At 35.8% G+C, this 18823-nt stretch overlaps 1 protein-coding gene and 17 non-coding genes across 18 annotated transcripts; 17 read left to right on the forward strand and 1 right to left on the reverse strand.

Annotated features, from left to right (window-relative positions):
- The first annotated feature begins 444 nt into the window (after positions 1–444).
- trnaa-ugc (transfer RNA alanine (anticodon UGC)) lies at positions 445–516 on the forward strand. The gene has a single exon. It is a non-coding gene; the product is annotated as a tRNA-Ala (tRNA).
- Positions 517–1147: 631 nt separating this feature from the next.
- On the forward strand, positions 1148–1219 carry trnaa-agc (transfer RNA alanine (anticodon AGC)). Its single transcript has one exon. It is a non-coding gene; the product is annotated as a tRNA-Ala (tRNA).
- A 271-nt stretch (positions 1220–1490) lies between these two features.
- trnaa-cgc (transfer RNA alanine (anticodon CGC)) lies at positions 1491–1562 on the forward strand. The gene has a single exon. It is a non-coding gene; the product is annotated as a tRNA-Ala (tRNA).
- Positions 1563–1848: 286 nt separating this feature from the next.
- On the forward strand, positions 1849–1920 carry trnaa-agc (transfer RNA alanine (anticodon AGC)). The gene has a single exon. It is a non-coding gene; the product is annotated as a tRNA-Ala (tRNA).
- Positions 1921–2555: 635 nt separating this feature from the next.
- On the forward strand, positions 2556–2627 carry trnat-agu (transfer RNA threonine (anticodon AGU)). The gene has a single exon. It is a non-coding gene; the product is annotated as a tRNA-Thr (tRNA).
- Positions 2628–2905: 278 nt separating this feature from the next.
- On the forward strand, positions 2906–2977 carry trnaa-agc (transfer RNA alanine (anticodon AGC)). Its single transcript has one exon. It is a non-coding gene; the product is annotated as a tRNA-Ala (tRNA).
- A 283-nt stretch (positions 2978–3260) lies between these two features.
- trnaa-agc (transfer RNA alanine (anticodon AGC)) lies at positions 3261–3332 on the forward strand. The gene has a single exon. It is a non-coding gene; the product is annotated as a tRNA-Ala (tRNA).
- A 622-nt stretch (positions 3333–3954) lies between these two features.
- On the forward strand, positions 3955–4026 carry trnaa-agc (transfer RNA alanine (anticodon AGC)). The gene has a single exon. It is a non-coding gene; the product is annotated as a tRNA-Ala (tRNA).
- A 269-nt stretch (positions 4027–4295) lies between these two features.
- Positions 4296–4367, forward strand: trnaa-ugc (transfer RNA alanine (anticodon UGC)). The gene has a single exon. It is a non-coding gene; the product is annotated as a tRNA-Ala (tRNA).
- A 257-nt stretch (positions 4368–4624) lies between these two features.
- On the forward strand, positions 4625–4696 carry trnaa-cgc (transfer RNA alanine (anticodon CGC)). Its single transcript has one exon. It is a non-coding gene; the product is annotated as a tRNA-Ala (tRNA).
- Positions 4697–4979: 283 nt separating this feature from the next.
- Positions 4980–5051, forward strand: trnaa-ugc (transfer RNA alanine (anticodon UGC)). The gene has a single exon. It is a non-coding gene; the product is annotated as a tRNA-Ala (tRNA).
- A 636-nt stretch (positions 5052–5687) lies between these two features.
- On the forward strand, positions 5688–5759 carry trnaa-agc (transfer RNA alanine (anticodon AGC)). The gene has a single exon. It is a non-coding gene; the product is annotated as a tRNA-Ala (tRNA).
- Positions 5760–6028: 269 nt separating this feature from the next.
- On the forward strand, positions 6029–6100 carry trnaa-agc (transfer RNA alanine (anticodon AGC)). Its single transcript has one exon. It is a non-coding gene; the product is annotated as a tRNA-Ala (tRNA).
- Positions 6101–6357: 257 nt separating this feature from the next.
- On the forward strand, positions 6358–6429 carry trnaa-cgc (transfer RNA alanine (anticodon CGC)). The gene has a single exon. It is a non-coding gene; the product is annotated as a tRNA-Ala (tRNA).
- Positions 6430–6920: 491 nt separating this feature from the next.
- Positions 6921–6992, forward strand: trnaa-ugc (transfer RNA alanine (anticodon UGC)). Its single transcript has one exon. It is a non-coding gene; the product is annotated as a tRNA-Ala (tRNA).
- A 634-nt stretch (positions 6993–7626) lies between these two features.
- trnaa-agc (transfer RNA alanine (anticodon AGC)) lies at positions 7627–7698 on the forward strand. Its single transcript has one exon. It is a non-coding gene; the product is annotated as a tRNA-Ala (tRNA).
- An 833-nt stretch (positions 7699–8531) lies between these two features.
- Positions 8532–8603, forward strand: trnaa-ugc (transfer RNA alanine (anticodon UGC)). Its single transcript has one exon. It is a non-coding gene; the product is annotated as a tRNA-Ala (tRNA).
- A 2624-nt stretch (positions 8604–11227) lies between these two features.
- On the reverse strand, positions 11228–14564 carry LOC114455548 (transcription factor 7-like). The gene is made up of 8 exons (XM_028436881.1): positions 14351–14564; positions 12793–12859; positions 12389–12685; positions 12230–12288; positions 12043–12132; positions 11765–11924; positions 11564–11671; positions 11228–11455 (listed from the first exon to the last, which is right to left on the reverse strand). Exons 2-8 carry the CDS (start codon positions 12820–12822, stop codon positions 11408–11410), a joined length of 792 nt encoding a protein of 263 aa, XP_028292682.1. The 5' UTR covers positions 12823–12859; positions 14351–14564; the 3' UTR covers positions 11228–11407.
- Between the last annotated feature and the right edge of the window lie 4259 nt (positions 14565–18823).

Here is an 18823-nt window from a genome sequence, read left to right on the forward strand (position 1 = left end):
GGTGTTTGCCACTTTTACTCATTTTTCATGCCCTTCTGCATTTTATTTCCAGTTTAAGTGTGCACATCATATTTAGACTAGTTTTTAGAGTCTTTTGATAGCCTTTTCTCAGACAAAAAAAAAAAAAAAAAAAAAAAACATTTTTCAAGTCTTATACCTTTACTTCCGATTTTGGGCATTTACAACTTTTTTCTCATTTTTTTTCCTCATTTTTAATCAAGCCACTTTACTCATTTTTAATTCCCTTCTGCATTTTAATTCCAGTTTAAGTGTGCACATCATATTTAGACTATTTTTTTAGAGTCTTTTGATAGCCTTTTCTCAGAAAAAAAAAAAAATCCAAATTTGTTCAAGTCTTATGCCTTATTATTACCTTAAGTCCAATTTTGGACATTTGCAACTTTTTGCTCATTTTTTTTTTTCTCATTTTTTAACAAGCCAACAGGGGATGTAGCTCAGTGGTAGAGTGTGTGCTTTGCATGTACGAGGCCCCAGGTTCAATCCCTGGCATCTCCAACAAACAAATGCTGAATATAGTCATCTTCTATCACTTCTTTCTAAATAGATGTTTGTCAATTTTTCTCTGTTTTTATGCCATTCTGCATTTTAATCCCAGTTTAAGTGTGCATGTCATATTTAAAGAAATGTTTAGGGTCTTTTGAAAATCCTTTCTCATAAAAAAAAGAAAACTCCAAATTTTTTCAAGTCTTATGACTTTCTATATTACCTTACCTCCGATCTTGGGCATTTGCAACTTTTTTCTCATTTTTTTTTTCTCATTTTTTGTAAAGACAACAGGGGATGTAGCTCAGAAGTAGAGTGCATGCTTCGCATGTATGAGGCGGCAAATTCAATCCCTGGCATCTCCAAGATTCAAAAACTCATGGATTGTGAAGTTCTATGCCTTCTTTCTGCAATGGGTGTTTGTGATATTTTTCATGCCCTTCTCCATTTTAATTCAAGTTTAAGTGTGCACATCATATTTAGACTAGTTTTTAGGGTCTTTTCTCAGAAAAAAAAAAAAATTCCAAATTTGTTCAAGTCTTATGCCTTATTATTACCTTAAGTCCAATTTTGGGCATTTGCAACTTAAGTCACATTTTTTTTTTTTATTTATTTATTTTTCTCATTTTTTGTGAACATAATTGGGGATGTAGCTCAGTGGTAGAGCGCATGCTTAGCATGTATGAGGCCCCAAGTTCAATCCCTGGCATCTCCAAGGAACAAAAACTCATGGATTGTGAAGTTCCATACCTTCTTTCTGAAATGGGTGTTTGTCACATTTTTCTCATTTTTCATGCCCTTCTGCATTTTAATCCCAGTTGAAGTGTGCACATCATATTTAGACTAGTTATTAGGGTCTTTTCTCAGAAAAAAAAAAAGAAAATCCAAATTTGTTCAAGTCTTATGCCTTATTATTACCTTAAGTCCAATTTTGAGCATTTGCAACTTTTTTCTCATTTTTTTTCTCATTTTCATACACAAAGACAGGGGATGTAGCTCAGTGGTAGAGCTCATGCTTCGCATGTATGAGGCCCCAGGTTCAATCCCTGGCATCTCCAAGTATCAATAACTCAAGATTTGTGAATTTGTATGCCTTCTTTCTAAATTGGGTGTTTGCCACTTTTACTCATTTTTCATGCCCTACTGCATTTTATTTCCAGTTTAAATGTGCACATCATATTTAGACTAGTTTTTAGGGTCTTTTCTCAGAAAAAAAAAAAAATCCAAATTTGTTCAAGTCTTATGCCTTATTATTACCTTAAGTCCAATTTTGGGCATTTGCAACTTAAGTCACATTTTTATTTATTTATTTATTTATTTTTCTCATTTTTTGTGAACATAATTGGGGATGTAGCTCAGTGGTAGAGCACATGCTTAGCATGTATGAGGCCCCAGGTTCAATCCCTGGCATCTCCAATGAACGAAAACTCATGGATTGTGATGTTCCGTACCTTCTTTCTGAAATGGGTGTTTGTCACATTTTTCTCATTTTTCATGCCCTTCTGCATTTTAATCCCAGTTTAAGTGTGCACATCATATTTAGACTAGTTTTTAGGGTCTTTTCTCAGAAAAAAAAAAAAAAAAAATCCAAATTTGTTCAAGTCTTATGCCTTATTATTACGTTAAGTCCAATTTTGGGCATCTGGAACTTAAGTCACATTTTTTTTTTTTATTTATTTATTTTTCTCATTTTTTGTGAACATAATTGGGGATGTAGCTCAGTGGTAGAGCGCATGCTTAGCATGAATGAGGCCCCGGGTTCAATCCCTGGCATCTCCAAGGAACAAAAACTCATGGATTGTGAAGTTCCATACCTTCTTTCTGAAATGGGTGTTTGTCACATTTTTCTCATTTTTCATGCCCTTCTGCATTTTAATCCCAGTTTAAGTGTGCACATCATATTTAGACTAGTTTTTAGGGTCTTTTCTCAGAAAAAAAAAATAAAAATCTAAATTTGTTCAAGTCTTATGCCTTATTATTACCTTAAGTCCAATTTTGGGCATTTGGAACTTTTTTCTCATTTATTTTTCTCATTTCCTATAAATACAGTAGGGGATGTAGCTCAGTGGTAGAGTGCATGCTTAGTATGAATGAGGCCCTAGGTTCAATCCCTGGCATCTCCATGGAACAAAAACGCATGGATTGTCACATTCTATGCCTTCTTTCTGCAATGGGTGTTTGTGATATTTTTCATGCCCTTCTCCATTTTAATTCAAGTTTAAGTGTGCACATCATATTTAGACTAGTTTTTAGGGTCTTTTCTCAGAAAAAAAAAAAAATTCCAAATTTGTTCAAGTCTTATGCCTTATTATTACCTTAAGTCCAATTTTGGGCATTTGCAACTTAAGTCACATTTTTTTTTTTTATTTATTTATTTTTCTCATTTTTTGTGAACATAATTGGGGATGTAGCTCAGTGGTAGAGCGCATGCTTAGCATGTATGAGGCCCCAGGTTCAATCCCTGGCATCTCCAAGGAACAAAAACTCATGGATTGTGAAGTTCCATACCTTCTTTCTGAAATGGGTGTTTGTCACATTTTTCTCATTTTTCATGCCCTTCTGCATTTTAATCCCAGTTGAAGTGTGCACATCATATTTAGACTAGTTATTAGGGTCTTTTCTCAGAAAAAAAAAAAAATCCAAATTTGTTCAAGTCTTATGCCTTATTATTACCTTAAGTCCAATTTTGGGCATTTGCAACTTAAGTCACATTTTTTTTTTTTTTTTTTTTTTTCTCATTTTTTGTGAACATAATTGGGGATGTAGCTCAGTGGTAGAGCGCATGCTTAGCATGTATGAGGCCCCAGGTTCTATCCCTGGCATCTCCAAGGAACAAAAACTCATGGATTGTGAAGTTCCATACCTTCTTTCTGAAATGGGTGTTTGTCACATTTTTCTCATTTTTCATGCCCTTCTGCATTTTAATCCCAGTTTAAGTGTGCACATCATATTTAGACTAGTTTTTAGGGTCTTTTCTCAAAAAAAAAAAAAAAAAATCCAAATTTGTTCAAGTCTTATGCCTTATTATTACCTTAAGTCCAATTTTGGGCATTTGGAACTTTTTTCTCATTTATTTTTCTCATTTCCTATCCAAACAGTAGGGGATGTAGCTCAGTGATAGAGTGCATGCTTAGCATGTATGAGGCCCTAGGTTCAATCCCTGGCATCTCCATGGAACAAAAAGGCATGGATTGTCACATTCTATGCCTTCTTTCCGCAATGGGTGTTTGTCATATTTTTCATGCCCTTCTCCATTTTAATTCCAGTTTAAGTGTGCACATCATATTTAGACTAGTTTTTAGGGTCTTTTCTCAGAAAAAAAAAAAAATTCCAAATTTGTTCAAGTCTTATGCCTTATTATTACCTTAAGTCCAATTTTGGGCATTTGCAACTTAAGTCACATTTTTTTTTTTTATTTATTTATTTTTCTCATTTTTTGTGAACATAATTGGGGATGTAGCTCAGTGGTAGAGCGCATGCTTAGCATGTATGAGGCCCCAGGTTCAATCCCTGGCATCTCCAAGGAACAAAAACTCATGGATTGTGAAGTTCCATACCTTCTTTCTGAAATGGGTGTTTGTCACATTTTTCTCATTTTTCATGCCCTTCTGCATTTTAATCCCAGTTTAAGTGTGCACATCATATTTAGACTAGTTTTAAGGGTCTTTTCTCAGAAAAAAAAAAAAAATCCAAATTTGTTCAAGTCTTATGCCTTATTATTACCTTAAGTCCAGTTTTGGGCATTTGCAACTTTTTTCTCATTTTTTTTCTCATTTTCATACACAAAGACAGGGGATGTAGCTCAGTGGTAGAGCTCATGCTTTGCATGTATGAGGCCCTAGGTTCAATCCCTGGCATCTCCATGGAACAAAAAGGCATGGATTGTCACATTCTATGCCTTCTTTCTGCAATGGGTGTTTGTCATATTTTTCATGCCCTTCTCCATTTTAATTCCAGTTTAAGTGTGCACATCATATTTAGACTAGTTTTTAGGGTCTTTTCTCAGAAAAAAAAAAATCCAAATTTGTTCAAGTCTTATGCCTTATTATTACCATAAGTCCAATTTTGGGCATTTACAACTTTTTTCTCATTTTTTTTCTCATTTTCATACACAAAGACAGGGGATGTAGCTCAGTGGTAGAGCTCATGCTTCGCATGTATGAGGCCCCGGGTTCAATCCCTGGCATCTCCATGTATCAATAACTCAAGCATTGTGAATTTGTATGCCTTCTTTCTAAATTGGGTGTTTGCCACTTTTACTCATTTTTCATGCCCTTCTGCATTTTATTTCCAGTTTAAGTGTGCACATCATATTTAGACTAGTTTTTAGAGTCTTTTGATAGCCTTTTCTCAGAAAAAAAAAAAAAAATCCAAATTTTTTCAAGTCTTTTGCCTTATTATTACCTTAAGTCCAATTTTGGGCATTTGCAACTTTTTGCTCATTTTTTTTTCTTCTCATTTTTAGCAAGCCAACAGGGGATGTAGCTCAGTGGTAGAGTGTGTGCTTTGCATGTACGAGGCCCCAGGTTCAATCCCTGTCATCTCCAACAAACAAATGCTCAATATAGTCATGTTCTATCACTTCTTTCTAAATAGATGTTTGTCAATTTTTCTCTTTTTTTATGCCAGTCTGCATTTTAATCCCAGTTTAAGTGTGCATGTCATATTTAAAGAAATGTTTAGGGTCTTTTGAAAATCCTTTCTCATAAAAAAAAAGAAAACTCCAAATTTTTTCAAGTCTTATGACTTTCTATATTACCTTACCTCCGATCTTGGGCATTTGCAACTTTTTTCTCATTTTTTTTTTTCTCATTTTTTGTAAAGACAACAGGGGATGTAGCTCAGTGGTAGAGTGCATGCTTCGCATGTATGAGGTGGCAAATTCAATTCCTGGCATCTCCAAGATTCAAAAACTCATGGATTGTGAAGTTCCATGCCTTCTTTCTAAAATGGGAGTTTGTCACATTTTTCATGCCCTTCTGCATTTTAATTCCATTTTAAGTGTGCACATCATATTTAGACTAGTTTTTAGGGTCTTTTCTCAGAAAAAAAAAAAAAATCCAAATTTGTTCAAGTCTTATGCCTTATTATTACCTTAAGTCCAATTTTGGGCATTTGCAACTTAAGTCACATTTTTATTTATTTATTTATTTTTTTTCTTCTCATTTTTTGTGAACATAATTGGGGATGTAGCTCAGTGGTAGAGCGCATGCTTAGCATGTATGAGGCCCCAGGTTCAATCCCTGGCATCTCCAAGGAACAAAAACTCATGGATTGTGAAGTTCCATACCTTCTTTCTGAAATGGGTGTTTGTCACATTTTTCTCAATTTTCATGCCCTTCTGCATTTTAATCCCAGTTTAAGTGTGCACATCATATTTAGACTAGTTTTTAGGGTCTTTTCTCAGAAAAAAAAAAAAATCCAAATTTGTTCAAGTCTTATGCCTTATTATTACCTTAAGTCCAATTTTGGGCATTTGGAACTTTTTTCTCATTTATTTTTCTCATTTCCTATCAAGACAGTAGGGGATGTAGCTCAGTGGTAGAGTGCATGCTTAGCATGTATGAGGCCCTAGGTTCAATCCCTGGCATCTCCATGGAACAAAAAGGCATGGATTGTCACATTCTATGCCTTCTTTCTGCAATGGGTGTTGGTCATATTTTTCATGCCCTTCTCCATTTTAATTCCAGTTTAAGTGTGCACATCATATTTAGACTAGTTTTTAGGGTCTTTTCTCAGAAAAAAAAAAATCCAAATTTGTTCAAGTCTTATGCCTTATTATTACCATAAGTCCAATTTTGGGCATTTACAACTTTTTTCTCATTTTTTTTCTCATTTTCATACACAAAGACAGGGGATGTAGCTCAGTGGTAGAGCTCATGCTTCGCATGTATGAGGCCCCGGGTTCAATCCCTGGCATCTCCATGTATCAATAACTCAAGCATTGTGAATTTGTATGCCTTCTTTCTAAATTGGGTGTTTGCCACTTTTACTCATTTTTCATGCCCTTCTGCATTTTATTTCCAGTTTAAGTGTGCACATCATATTTAGACTAGTTTTTAGAGTCTTTTGATAGCCTTTTCTCAGACAAAAAAAAAAAAAAAATTAAATTTTTTCAAGTCTTATACCTTTACTTCCGATTTTGGGCATTTACAACTTTTTTCTCATTTTTTTTCCTCATTTTTAATCAAGCCACTTTACTCATTTTTAATTCCCTTCTGCATTTTAATTCCAGTTTAAGTGTGCACATCATATTTAGGCTATTTTTTTAGTGTATTTTGATAGTCTTTTCTCAGAAAAAAAAAAAAAATCCAAATTTTTTCAAGTCTTTTGCCTTATTATTACCTTAAGTCCAATTTTGGGCATTTGCAACTTTTTGCTCATTTTTTTTTCTTCTCATTTTTAGCAAGCCAACAGGGGATGTAGCTCAGTGGTAGAGTGTGTGCTTTGCATGTACGAGGCCCCAGGTTCAATCCCTGGCATCTCCAACAAACAAATGCTCAATATAGTCATGTTCTATCACTTCTTTCTAAATAGATGTTTGTCAATTTTTCTCTTTTTTTATGCCAGTCTGCATTTTAATCCCAGTTTAAGTGTGCATGTCATATTTAAAGAAATGTTTAGGGTCTTTTGAAAATCCTTTCTCATAAAAAAAAAGAAAACTCCAAATTTTTTCAAGTCTTATGACTTTCTATATTACCTTACCTCCGATCTTGGGCATTTGCAACTTTTTTCTCATTTTTTTTTTCTCATTTTTTGTAAAGACAACAGGGGATGTAGCTCAGTGGTAGAGTGCATGCTTCGCATGTATGAGGTGGCAAATTCAATTCCTGGCATCTCCAAGATTCAAAAACTCATGGATTGTGAAGTTCTATGCCTTCTTTCTGCAATGGGTGTTTGTCATGTTTTTCATGCCCTTCTCCATTTTAATTCCAGTTTAAGTGTGCACATCATATTTAGACTAGTTTTTAGGGTCTTTTCTCAGAAAAAAAAAAAAATCCAAATTTGTTCAAGTCATATGCCTTATTATTACCTTAAGTCCAATTTTGGGCATTTGCAACTTAAGTCACATTTTTATTTATTTATTTATTTTTTTTCTTCTCATTTTTTGTGAACATAATTGGGGATGTAGCTCAGTGGTAGAGCGCATGCTTAGCATGTATGAGGCCCCAGGTTCAATCCCTGGCATCTCCAAGGAACAAAAACTCATGGATTGTGAAGTTCCATACCTTCTTTCTGAAATGGGTGTTTGTCACATTTTTCTCAATTTTCATGCCCTTCTGCATTTTAATCCCAGTTTAAGTGTGCACATCATATTTAGACTAGTTTTTAGGGTCTTTTCTCAGAAAAAAAAAAAAATCCAAATTTGTTCAAGTCTTATGCCTTATTATTACCTTAAGTCCAATTTTGGGCATTTGGAACTTTTTTCTCATTTATTTTTCTCATTTCCTATCAAGACAGTAGGGGATGTAGCTCAGTGGTAGAGTGCATGCTTAGCATGTATGAGGCCCTAGGTTGAATACCTGGCATCTCCATGTATCAATAACTTAAGCATTGTGAATTTGTATGCCTTCTTTCTAAATTGGGTGTTTGCCACTTTTACTCATTTTTCATGCCTTTCTGCATTTTATTTCCAGTTTAAGTGTGCACATCATATTTAGACTAGTTTTTAGAGTCTTTTGATAGCCTTTTCTCAGACAAAAAAAAAAAAAAAAACTAAATTTTTTCAAGTCATACCTTTACTTCCGATTTTGGGCATTTACAACTTTTTTCTCATTTTTTTTCCTCATTTTTAATCAAGCCACTTTTCATATTTTTAATTCCCTTTTGCATTTTAATTCCAGTTTAAGTGTGCACATCATATTTAGACTATTTTTTTAGAGTCTTTTGATAGCCTTTTCTCAGAAAAAAAAAAAAAAAATCCAAATTTGTTCAAGTCTTATGCCTTATTATTACCTTAAGTCCAATTTTGGGCATTTGCAACTTTTTGCTCATTTTTTTTTTTCTCATTTTTTAACAAGCAAACAGGGGATGTAGCTCAGTGGTAGAGTGTGTGCTTTGCATGTACGAGGCCCCAGGTTCAATCTCTGGCATCTCCAGCAAACAAATGCTCAATATAGTCATGTTCTATCACTTCTTTCTAAATAGATCTTTGTTGATTTTTCTCTTTTTTTATGCCATTCTGCATTTTAATCCCAGTTTAAGTGTGCATGTCATATTTAAAGAAATGTTTAGGGTCTTTTGAAAATCCTTTCTCATAAAAAATAGAAAACTCCAAATTTTTTCAAGTCTTATGACTTTCTATATTACCTTACCTCCGATCTTGGGCATTTGCAACTTTTTTCTCATTTTTTGTAAAGACAACAGGGGATGTAGCTCAGTGGTAGAGTGCATGCTTCGCATGTATGAGGCGGCAAATTCAATCCCTGGCATCTCCAAGATTCAAAAACTCATGGATTGTGAAGTTCCATGCCTTCTTTCTAAAATGGGAGTTTGTCACATTTTTCATGCCCTTCTGCATTTTAATTCCAATGTAAGTGTGCACATCATATTTAGACTAGTTTTTAGGGTCTTTTCTCAGAAAAAAAAAAAAAATCCAAATTTGTTCAAGTCTTATGCCTTATTATTACCTTAAGTGCAATTTTGGGCATTTGGAACTTTTTTCTCATTTATTTTTCTCATTTCCTATCGAGACAGCAGGGGATGTAGCTCAGTGGTAGAACACATGCTTAGCATGTATGAGGCCCTAGGTTCAATCCCTGGCATCTCCATGGAACAAAAACATATGGATTGTCACGTTCTATGGCTTCTTTCTGCAATGGGTGTTTGTCATATATTTCTCATTCTTCATGCCCTTCTGCATTTTATTTCCAGTTTAAAACTCTGAATACTTAGGCATTGCTTTTCTTGTGAATCCAGGCTGTTCCATAATTTCACTCCACATACTGACAGACGTATAATTCTCATTGCATCATGGTCCACAAAATGTTTAGCTTTGTTCATAATTGAGAGGCTTTTTGAAAATTTGCTTTTCATGTCTGATTTTGGCTTTTCATGTCAGTTTATTGTCAATTATTACCCCAAGAAATTTATTTTCAGGAACATTTTCTTGTTGAATATCATCTATTTTTATTTTTGGAATATATTTAATTACCAAATATCCATACTTTGTTTTATTTATGTTTACAATGAATTTATTACGATCTATTAACAAGGGGATGAAGTTACGCTCCAAAGTTAGGTTAAATTACTGTCTTGCATTGTTGTTAGTGAGGATATTTCAGAACAAGTGTGTTCAAGCACACAGGTTGTGATGGTTCAGGTATTTGAATATATTTATATACACACCAGGGTTTTTCAATCTTGGGGTCGTGACCCAATGTGGGGTCGCCTGAAGCGTTTAGTAATAATAATTATTGTTTTTATTTATCTATTTTTGCACAATTTAAAAAACAATACATAACATCAGAGAAATAGACATGCAGTGTAAGAAGAAGCTGAAAGAGCTTAAAAATGTATTATTCTTTTTCAAAGTGAAACACCACACACAATTTCAAACAATATAAATATTGTTCAAATAAAATGCAGTATAAAAAATAACTGAGCTGAGTCATATCATCACTTTGTACACTAATATTTACTTCTCTGTATTTGTAACAGAAAAACAAATTTGATCATAAAACTAGAGAAAAAAAGTCTCTGAGCTCACGACCCAGAAAAGTTTGGGAACCACTGATATACACACTTTATGTTGATTCTGTTTTTAGGCTATGTTTTTTTTTTTTTAATGAATGTATTCAAGTATTTAATTCAGGGACTAATGGTTTGTTCTGGAAGTAATAAAATGTATCTGAAGTTACTTGAGAAGTTTTTTTTATGAGGTACTTTTTTACTCTTACTCAAGTACAAGTACTTTTAAAAATGGTAAATGAACTTGATTTATAAAGTGCTTTTATGTCTACACTGAAGTCGTCCCAAAGCGCTTTACAATTTCAACTCATTCACCCACCAATGAGACTGAGCTGCCATGGGTCAACCACTGAGAACAACTTAGGGCTCAGTGTCTTGCCCAACACATAGACTGGGATCAAACCCCCAACCTCTTGATCAGAAGATGACTGATGAAGTAACAGTACTTTTACTGGAGTACCGTTGTTGTTTCCTCTACCCACCACTGGTTATAAAGTATATTTAAGGAAGTGTAGAATATTTTGTAAGTATGCCAAGGTCAGCAGATCACAATGGTTAATAACTACATTTACACAAATACAACAGCAGCTGATATGATCTCCTAGTGCTGTCGCTCATTGCCATTTAAAGTGTCACACACTGTGGTTTGTGATGGATGTAGTGTTATTAGGTTGAATTGATTACATAAAAAAATGGTAGTTACAATTTTTTATTTCATATTTCATTCACAAAATGTACAATGTATAACATGATGGTGACAGAAGCTGTTGAATCATCAGCTACCAAAAATGACTAAGAAGTTTAAGCAAGGGTGGATTTCAGAACGACTGTGGATCCCGGACGTATCTCTGGACTCAGACTTCAGCCGTAGTTCCAGTGTCGTAGCAGGACGAACGTGTCTATCACGAGGACACGCCCACTCTCCGAATTTGTTTCCTTTTCTTTGCCTAAAACAAAACACATAAAACTTTAAGTTAGCTGATGAAACAGCAATTTGCATTATCTGTGGATTTATATTACATGTGTGTCGCAAAATAATATATGTGTTGTAGAGCGTGTGCATTTCAGAATTTATAAGTGTGCATAAAATACATATTTGCAAAATCAAGCATGTGCATTTGTGAAAAACCCTGCGTGAGTTAATTCATTGTGATATTGTCCTGATTCCATAGATTTCAGCCGTAGTTCCAGTGTCGTAGCAGGACGAACGTCTCTAACACGTGGACACGCCCACTCTCCGAATTAGTCTCCTTTTCTTTGCCTAAAACCAAACACATAAAAGTTTAAGTTAGCTGATGAAACACTTTCACAGTCACTGTTCCATCACCTTTAAGGTTGCTGTGGCAACATGTCTGCAGGGTAGACTTACATAGTTCTTCTTGTTGGTCCAGCCGGGGTTCTGCTCGTGGTGGAGCAAAGCACAACGTTTGGCCTCAGTATTATACTGATCTTTGTCCTCCGCTGGCAATGACTTCCACTGTTGATGGAAAACAAGAAAAGTGTCACTAACACACACTGAAGACTAGAGTTTAAAGATCACAGATCATTCATGGAGGAAAAACAAACTCACCCGTTCACCGAGGAATTTGTTGACGACAGCGCTCGTCCTCACGCCCAGATCTTCCTCCGCAGACTTCCTGTGCTCTTTGAGAAACAGCATGAAGGCATTGGGGGGCTTTTTTATGTACAGCCCCTCTTCCACCTTCTCTGCCTTACGCTTGTTCACCTTTCTGAAGGAACAAAACACAAATACACAGTATAAGAGCACATGTTAACAGTGAGCAGAGCATGATCCAGAGTCAGTCACAAGAAAGACATGTATGATGAAAACAACTGCAGGAAACTCACTTTAAGACTGGAGCCTTCACTGGGGGGGCTGGGACTGCTGGGACTGCTGGGGGTTCTGGTTGCACGATTGAAACAAAGTCATTCTCATTCCTACAAAGATTAAAACACAAACACACTGGATCAGAAATCATGTCACATGTGAAGTAACGTCTGCGTTTGAACAAGTCTGTTTGTTTGCTTTACTTACTGTCCTCCAAAAGTGGGAAGTGGATCCATCCCTGCAGTGAACACTGGAAGTCCATTATACTGGAGACACAAAAACATGTGAATGTTAGAGTTCCCATCATAGTATCAATACAAAGATCTACAGAAATACATTAAGAACTGTGTTAAACAGAGATCTTACTGTCATAGCAGACACAGCCGATGGGATGAAGGTTTGGAGCTCAATATGTTGTTGGGCCTGCATGTGCACATCAGTAGGAATGGGGTTGATGGTTGTGGGGCAAGGATTTTGTGGGTGGCAGTACTCTGCGATAGACAAGACATCAACGGTTGTCAGGTCTTCATAGTTTGGAGCCCCGTCCTGGTCGTCAGCGAACGTTGTTTGGTCCTGAAGCAGTTGGGCAATGTACTGGCCATTTATTTGTTGGGCCCCGTACCCGTCATCATAGTCCTCAGGCCAGTAAAAAAAAGTATCTTCCTAAAGAGCAAAATGACATCCATATTTAAAGAACCATCAATAACACATCAACATTATTAAGTAGAGAATTCTACAGAAGAACAGGAAGGGCGTGTCCAGGTTCTTACCGGCTGAACGTGCTGTTCTGAGGCCCACATCTTACTGATCAATAGGCCACAAAATATTCTCCAGACTCTGAGGGAGGAAAGAGGTTCAGTGAGTAGATCAGTGACATGTATTAGTAACAAAGGTTAAAGTAATGTAAGCATTGAGATCAGTGACATTTACAAGCAATTTACATGAGTCATGCAGAGCGCCACAATAATAATCTACAGAATTATCCCATCGAGGATTAGAAGAAAGAGTAAGAGTTTATAAATTATACTTCTGTATTTGATGTCTTATGTTCAAATGTTTTGGTATTTTTTCCCCCATTTTTATTATTTTGTTTGCATATTTTAAAAAAAAAACAATTCAATTCAATTCTCCCCATATAAAGTTTAGCTTACCCTTCCTTAGGGAGGGCTGGTGATGGTCACAATAAAGCAATATAAAAAAATGTATTTATTAATATCTTTTGCAAGAATAAAACATGCATAAATGTTGCAAAAAGATTGCACTACAAGTAATGTTAACCTTTTACAACATATACAGACAAAACATAAATATTTAATTTGTGCAGTGATTATTGTATATCACTCTATGGATGTTCAGCACTGCTTTCTTTTAAGGAATTTATTTATTTATCAATTATCTACTCATTTATTTTCTATTTTGATATATCTTTTTTTAAATATTATTTTAATGTAATAAATTGCAACACTTGTCCACAGGAGGCTTTTGAATAAGAAAAATAATTATTGGATGTATTCGAGCCTAATGGTCTGGTTGTTTCCACAACCTCCACACAGTCATTTATTAATTATTAAAGCATTATTAAACAGAGGGTTTTGTGCAGTAATGTGTGATTTAATGCTAAGTTTTATTAAGTTTTTTAAACTTTGGACATGCATAATCTGTGAATAAAATCATAATGTAATACAATGAGAAAAAAAAAAGCCATTTAAACTTAAATAACAGAAAATTATTCTACATTAAGAAAATAATCAATGTAGGAAATAAAGTATGTATCAATGTACATAAATGAAGAAAATATTCAAACAATGCAAACAGCTTCCATGGTTGGTAACGACATTTCACTCAGTGACTGACTGAACGTCATTGGCTGTTAAAACGAACCAAAACAAAATCATATCAAGTTCTTCAGAATCTATTTTATCTCTTAAATATTAAGTAAAAATCGACTTATTATAAGATATGAACTAAAGTACAAATTTTCATCAAAGTCATTACAGGACTTAAGTATATCTACTGTTTTACTAAATAATTACATCTCTACTAAACAGTCTCAGCAGCACAAACGTTCACTACAAGTGTCACATCAGAGTCAAATTATCACAGAAGCAAAAGTAACATATGAAGAATCATCATTTATTGGTTTTTGTTATGTTAAAAACGTTTTCTGTAGACCTATAATATAAAATCTAAACGTTTTAGGTCTCAAACCTGATTTAAACAGACTTAGAGAATATAATCGTAGCATATGTTTAACTTTTTAACGCTAAAATGATTAAAGTTGCCCTATCAGATGAGAATCATTCAAACAGCGCAGGGCCATGGTCTTACTTTTCTGGTCTCCTGTTTTAAAAAGTCTTTTTCTGGTCCTGGTCAGAAGTTTAAAGTCTCTGTGTTTTGTAAACTTTTCGCTCCTTTCTCGGGTCAAAGATGCTCACAGCTCTGACAGCTCTGCTCTCACCGTCTGTCGCTGCTCACTAAGAACGTTGAAGGTCAGTAGGTGACTTTAACTGACGCATCCACCTCGTTTCTATGGCTACGCCACGTTACGTACACACTTAGAAAAGTTTTCAAGATACACGCTCTATTTTTGTTTTTATTTGTGAGCATAAATAAGGACAATCTAGACGTTTTATATGACAAATATAAATACAAATATTTACGTAGGCCAGTGTTTTTCTATGGAGGACCAGACCTGCCAACATTTTAAATAAATGAATAAAAGAATAAAAACAAAAACAAAACAAATTCAAAAATAATTGAGTATGAATAAAATAAATGATTACATAAATAAAAGTTAAAAAATAAATAAAATTAAAATAAATTATATTTGTATATATATATTTTTTTATTTCTACCTTTATATATCAATATTTTTTTTTATTTTTGAACGATATTTTATAGATTTTCGCATTTTTTTAATGGATTTATTCATATTCGTATTCATATTTAAACTTTTGTATTTTTTTGCCACTTATAATCATCAATTTGTTTTTCATTTAAATTTTTCCTTTTTTTTTTTACGTTTTTTTAAAAAATTCATTTATTTTTAATTAAGCAGGTTTGGTCTTCATCATTTTTCAATTTTGGGGTCGGGACCGCAGGTGGGGTCACCTGGAGTTTAGATGTGGTCCCCTGAAATGTCTAATAATTGATTTAACAAAAAAAAAAAAAAAAAACTAAACAAATTAATTTAAAAAAAAAAAAAAAAGACCTAACGATAGGTTGAAAAATCTGAAGCTCTGACTCTGATCCTGACCAAAGTAAAAGAATGTCATCTATGTATCTTCCCCACCATATGATTTTATCTTGGTAGACATTCTGGCTTGAAAACACATCTCCTCCCAGTGTCCCATAAACAGGTTTGAATAATTAGGTGCAAAACATGCTCCCATAGCTGTACCTTTCTGTAGTTTATAGAATTGATTCTGAAAGACAAACACATTGTTTGTTAAAGTCCATTCTGTGAGTTGCAGGATGAATACAGCAGGGGGCGTCTGTCCTGGTTGAGTATTTTCCAAGTAATGTGAGAGAGATTCCAACTCTTCCTCATGGTCAATATTTGTCATAAGTGATTCAATATCCATAGTCACAAAAAGTGCTGGCCCTATATTTCTAATTTATTTCATTTTATTGAGTACATGTGCACTGTCTTGTATGAAAGAGGGCAGCTCTAACACAAATAATTTAATGTGAAAGTCAACACATTTTGATGCTGCTTCTGTGATAGATTCATTCACACTTATCATAGGTCTTCCAGGGGCTTTTATAGGTTCTTATAGACTATTGGAAACATGTAGAAAGAAGGAATTCTGGGATTTTCACACAGAAAAAAGTGATGATGATGATGATGATGATGCATGCCTTTATTGTCATTGTACACATGTACCATGAGATTAAAACAAGCCAACTCCAGTAACAGTGCAAGAAATAAAATAAACAAGCCAACAATTTAACATAGGACATCAATAAAAAGTACAGGAAAGGATGTAAAGTGAACAGTATGTACATTTGGTATTTAAATAAAAAAAAAAATAAATAAACAACTACATTGCTATATACAGTGTCTGGTGTATAGCACATTGTCTATATATGCGGTTCAATGATATTACACATCACTGTTTTTGTTTTGTTTTTTAAAGTGGCTGAGCAGAGTCTGTGGGTATGAATATGAGATCAACGCATATGAGAATTCAGAGTGGTTATTGCTTTTGGAAAAAAGCTGTTTCTGAGTCTGTTTGTTCTGGCCTTAATGCACCTGTAGCGCTTCCCTGAGGGCAACAGGTCAAACAGGTCAAAGGCAGGGTGGCAGCAGTCTTTGGTGATGGTTTTAGCTCTGTTGAGACAGCGGGAGGTGTAAATGTCCATCAGGGAGGGGAGAGGGCAGCCAATGATTTTCTGTGCTGCCTTTACAACTCTCTGGAGCCTCTCCCTGTCTGCAGCGGTGCAGCTGCTGTACCATACTGTGATACAGTACGTCAGCAGGCTCTCGATAGCTGAGCAGTAGAAGATCAGCAGCAGGTTGGAATTTAGTTTGTACCTCCTGAGAACGCTCAAGAAGTGTAGCCGCTGCTGAGCTTTCTTGCAGACTGCCGTGATGTTTTCTGACCAGGACATATCCGCGGAGATGAGGACACCAAGAGACCTGAAGGTATGAAACCTCTCCACACACTCACCGTTGATGTACAGGGGTGCTGGGTCTGTGCTGTGCTTCCTGAAGTCCACAAGGATCTCTCTGGTTTTCTTGATGTTCAGAGCGAGGTTATTCTCTCAACACCAGGCTGCCAACTTAAGGACCTTCTCTCTGTAGGACGTCTCATCATCCTTAGAAATGAGTCCGACCACTGTAGTGTCGTCAGCAAACTTGACGATGAGATTGTCATTGTAGGCCGAACTGCAGTCGTAAGTGTAGAGGCAGTACAGGAGGGGGCTCAGCACACAGCCCTGTGGGGAGCCGATGCTCAGCGTACGGGTGGAGGAAAGGTGGGGGCCAAGTCTCTCATTCTGTGGTCGGTTGGTTAAAAAGTCATTTATCCAGGCACATGTGAGAGGGGGAAGGCCGTGAGTGTTCAGTTTAGTGATGAGTCTGTTGGGATTTATTGTGTTAAAGGCTGAACTGTAATCCACAAAGAGCATCCAAACGTAGCTCTGCTGCTGCTCCAGGTGGTTCAGTGCAGAGTGCAGAGCTACAGAAACGGCATCCTCTGTGGATCTGTTAGCACGACATGCAAACTGTGGGTCGAAGTCTGGGGGGAGATAGTCCTTAATGTGCTGAAGGACCAGTCTCTCAAAGCACTTCATGATTACCAGAGTGAGGGCCACTGGGCGGTAATCGTTCAGGCTGGTGGTGGGGGACTTCTTGGGCACTGGGATTATTGTGGCTGATTTTAGGCACGGCGGGATGACTGCCTGGGCCAGGGAGAGGTTGAAGATCCTGGTAAAGGTGGGGGCGAGCTGGTAGGAAGTCATGTTCATTCTGAGAAATCCACCTTTGATCCTTTGCATTTAAGAGAATTTCTTTAAGTTCTGTCTTTATTTGCTCTGTAGGATTAAACATTAAAGGCTGGTAGTATTCACTGTTGCTCAGCTGTCTCAAGGCCTCTGTATACTGGTCTCTGCCCAACATCCCCATTAATGTACTGGTCTCTGCCACTGCTCCTCATTTGTCTACTTTTTTAATTATGACGTCATCTATAAAGATACTCTCACTGCTCTAATAACAATATTAATAAATCAGTAACTGAAAACTCCTTCCCTACCACAATAAAAACAGCCACTAAGCCACTAGTTTGAATGATGAAATCCATAAAGCAGGAAATAACCAAGACATCAACAACTACAGAACAATTAGCATTCTCCCCGTTATATCAAAAGTAATAGAAAAAGTGGTCATTGAGCAACTCACACAACATCTGGAGGATGAAGGCCTTTTACATCCCATGCAGTTTGGCTTTCGGGCAAATCACTCGACCGTAACATCATGTTGCCTTCTCACAGAAACAATAAAACAAAATCTTGATAATGGAGGAGTCGTAGGAGCAATATTCTTAGACCTTCGCAAGGCATTCGATACTGTCAGTCACCCAACGTTACTTTTAAAATGAACTAAATTTAAACTGTCGACAAACACTCTGGCTTGGGTTAACTCCTATCTGTCTGGTCAGACCTAATGCGTCCGTATCAGTAACACTACATCCACTATTACTGCTACTGATATCGGACTGCCACAAGGCTCTAACATCGGCTCTCTTCTGTTCTCCCTATATATAAACAACCTGCCATCTGTATGCGAGGATGTTAATATCCAGATGTATGCAGATGATACGGTCGTTTATACATGGGGAAAGGATGCTGAACAGGTAACCAATAAATATACAGCAGCAATGGAGAAAGTCGCAATATGGCTACATAATGCATGTCTCACATAAAACGTAAAGAAAACAGCAACAATGTACTTTGTAAACAAATATAAACTGTCATCCTTTCCAAACATAACGTTACAAGGGGAAGTAATACAAAATGTCACTGAATATCGATACCTGGGTGTCATTTTAGACCCAACTCTATGTTTTAAAAACATATCAAACATATGTACCAGAGTCTCAGGTACAACATCAAAACTTTCAAATGTATTAGAAACTCGTTAACACTGGAGGATGCTCAAACTTATTTTAATGCAATGATTATGTCTCGGTTTTATTATTGTATAACGTGCTGGTCCCAGGTGAGTAAAACCGCTCTGAGGCCGTTGGAAACTTTGAACAAACAGTCGCTCAAAATCCTCAACCGTAAACCATTACAACA

Source organism: Gouania willdenowi, chromosome 21 (genome assembly GCF_900634775.1).
Source record: "Gouania willdenowi chromosome 21, fGouWil2.1, whole genome shotgun sequence".
NCBI lineage: Eukaryota > Metazoa > Chordata > Actinopteri > Blenniiformes > Gobiesocidae > Gouania > Gouania willdenowi.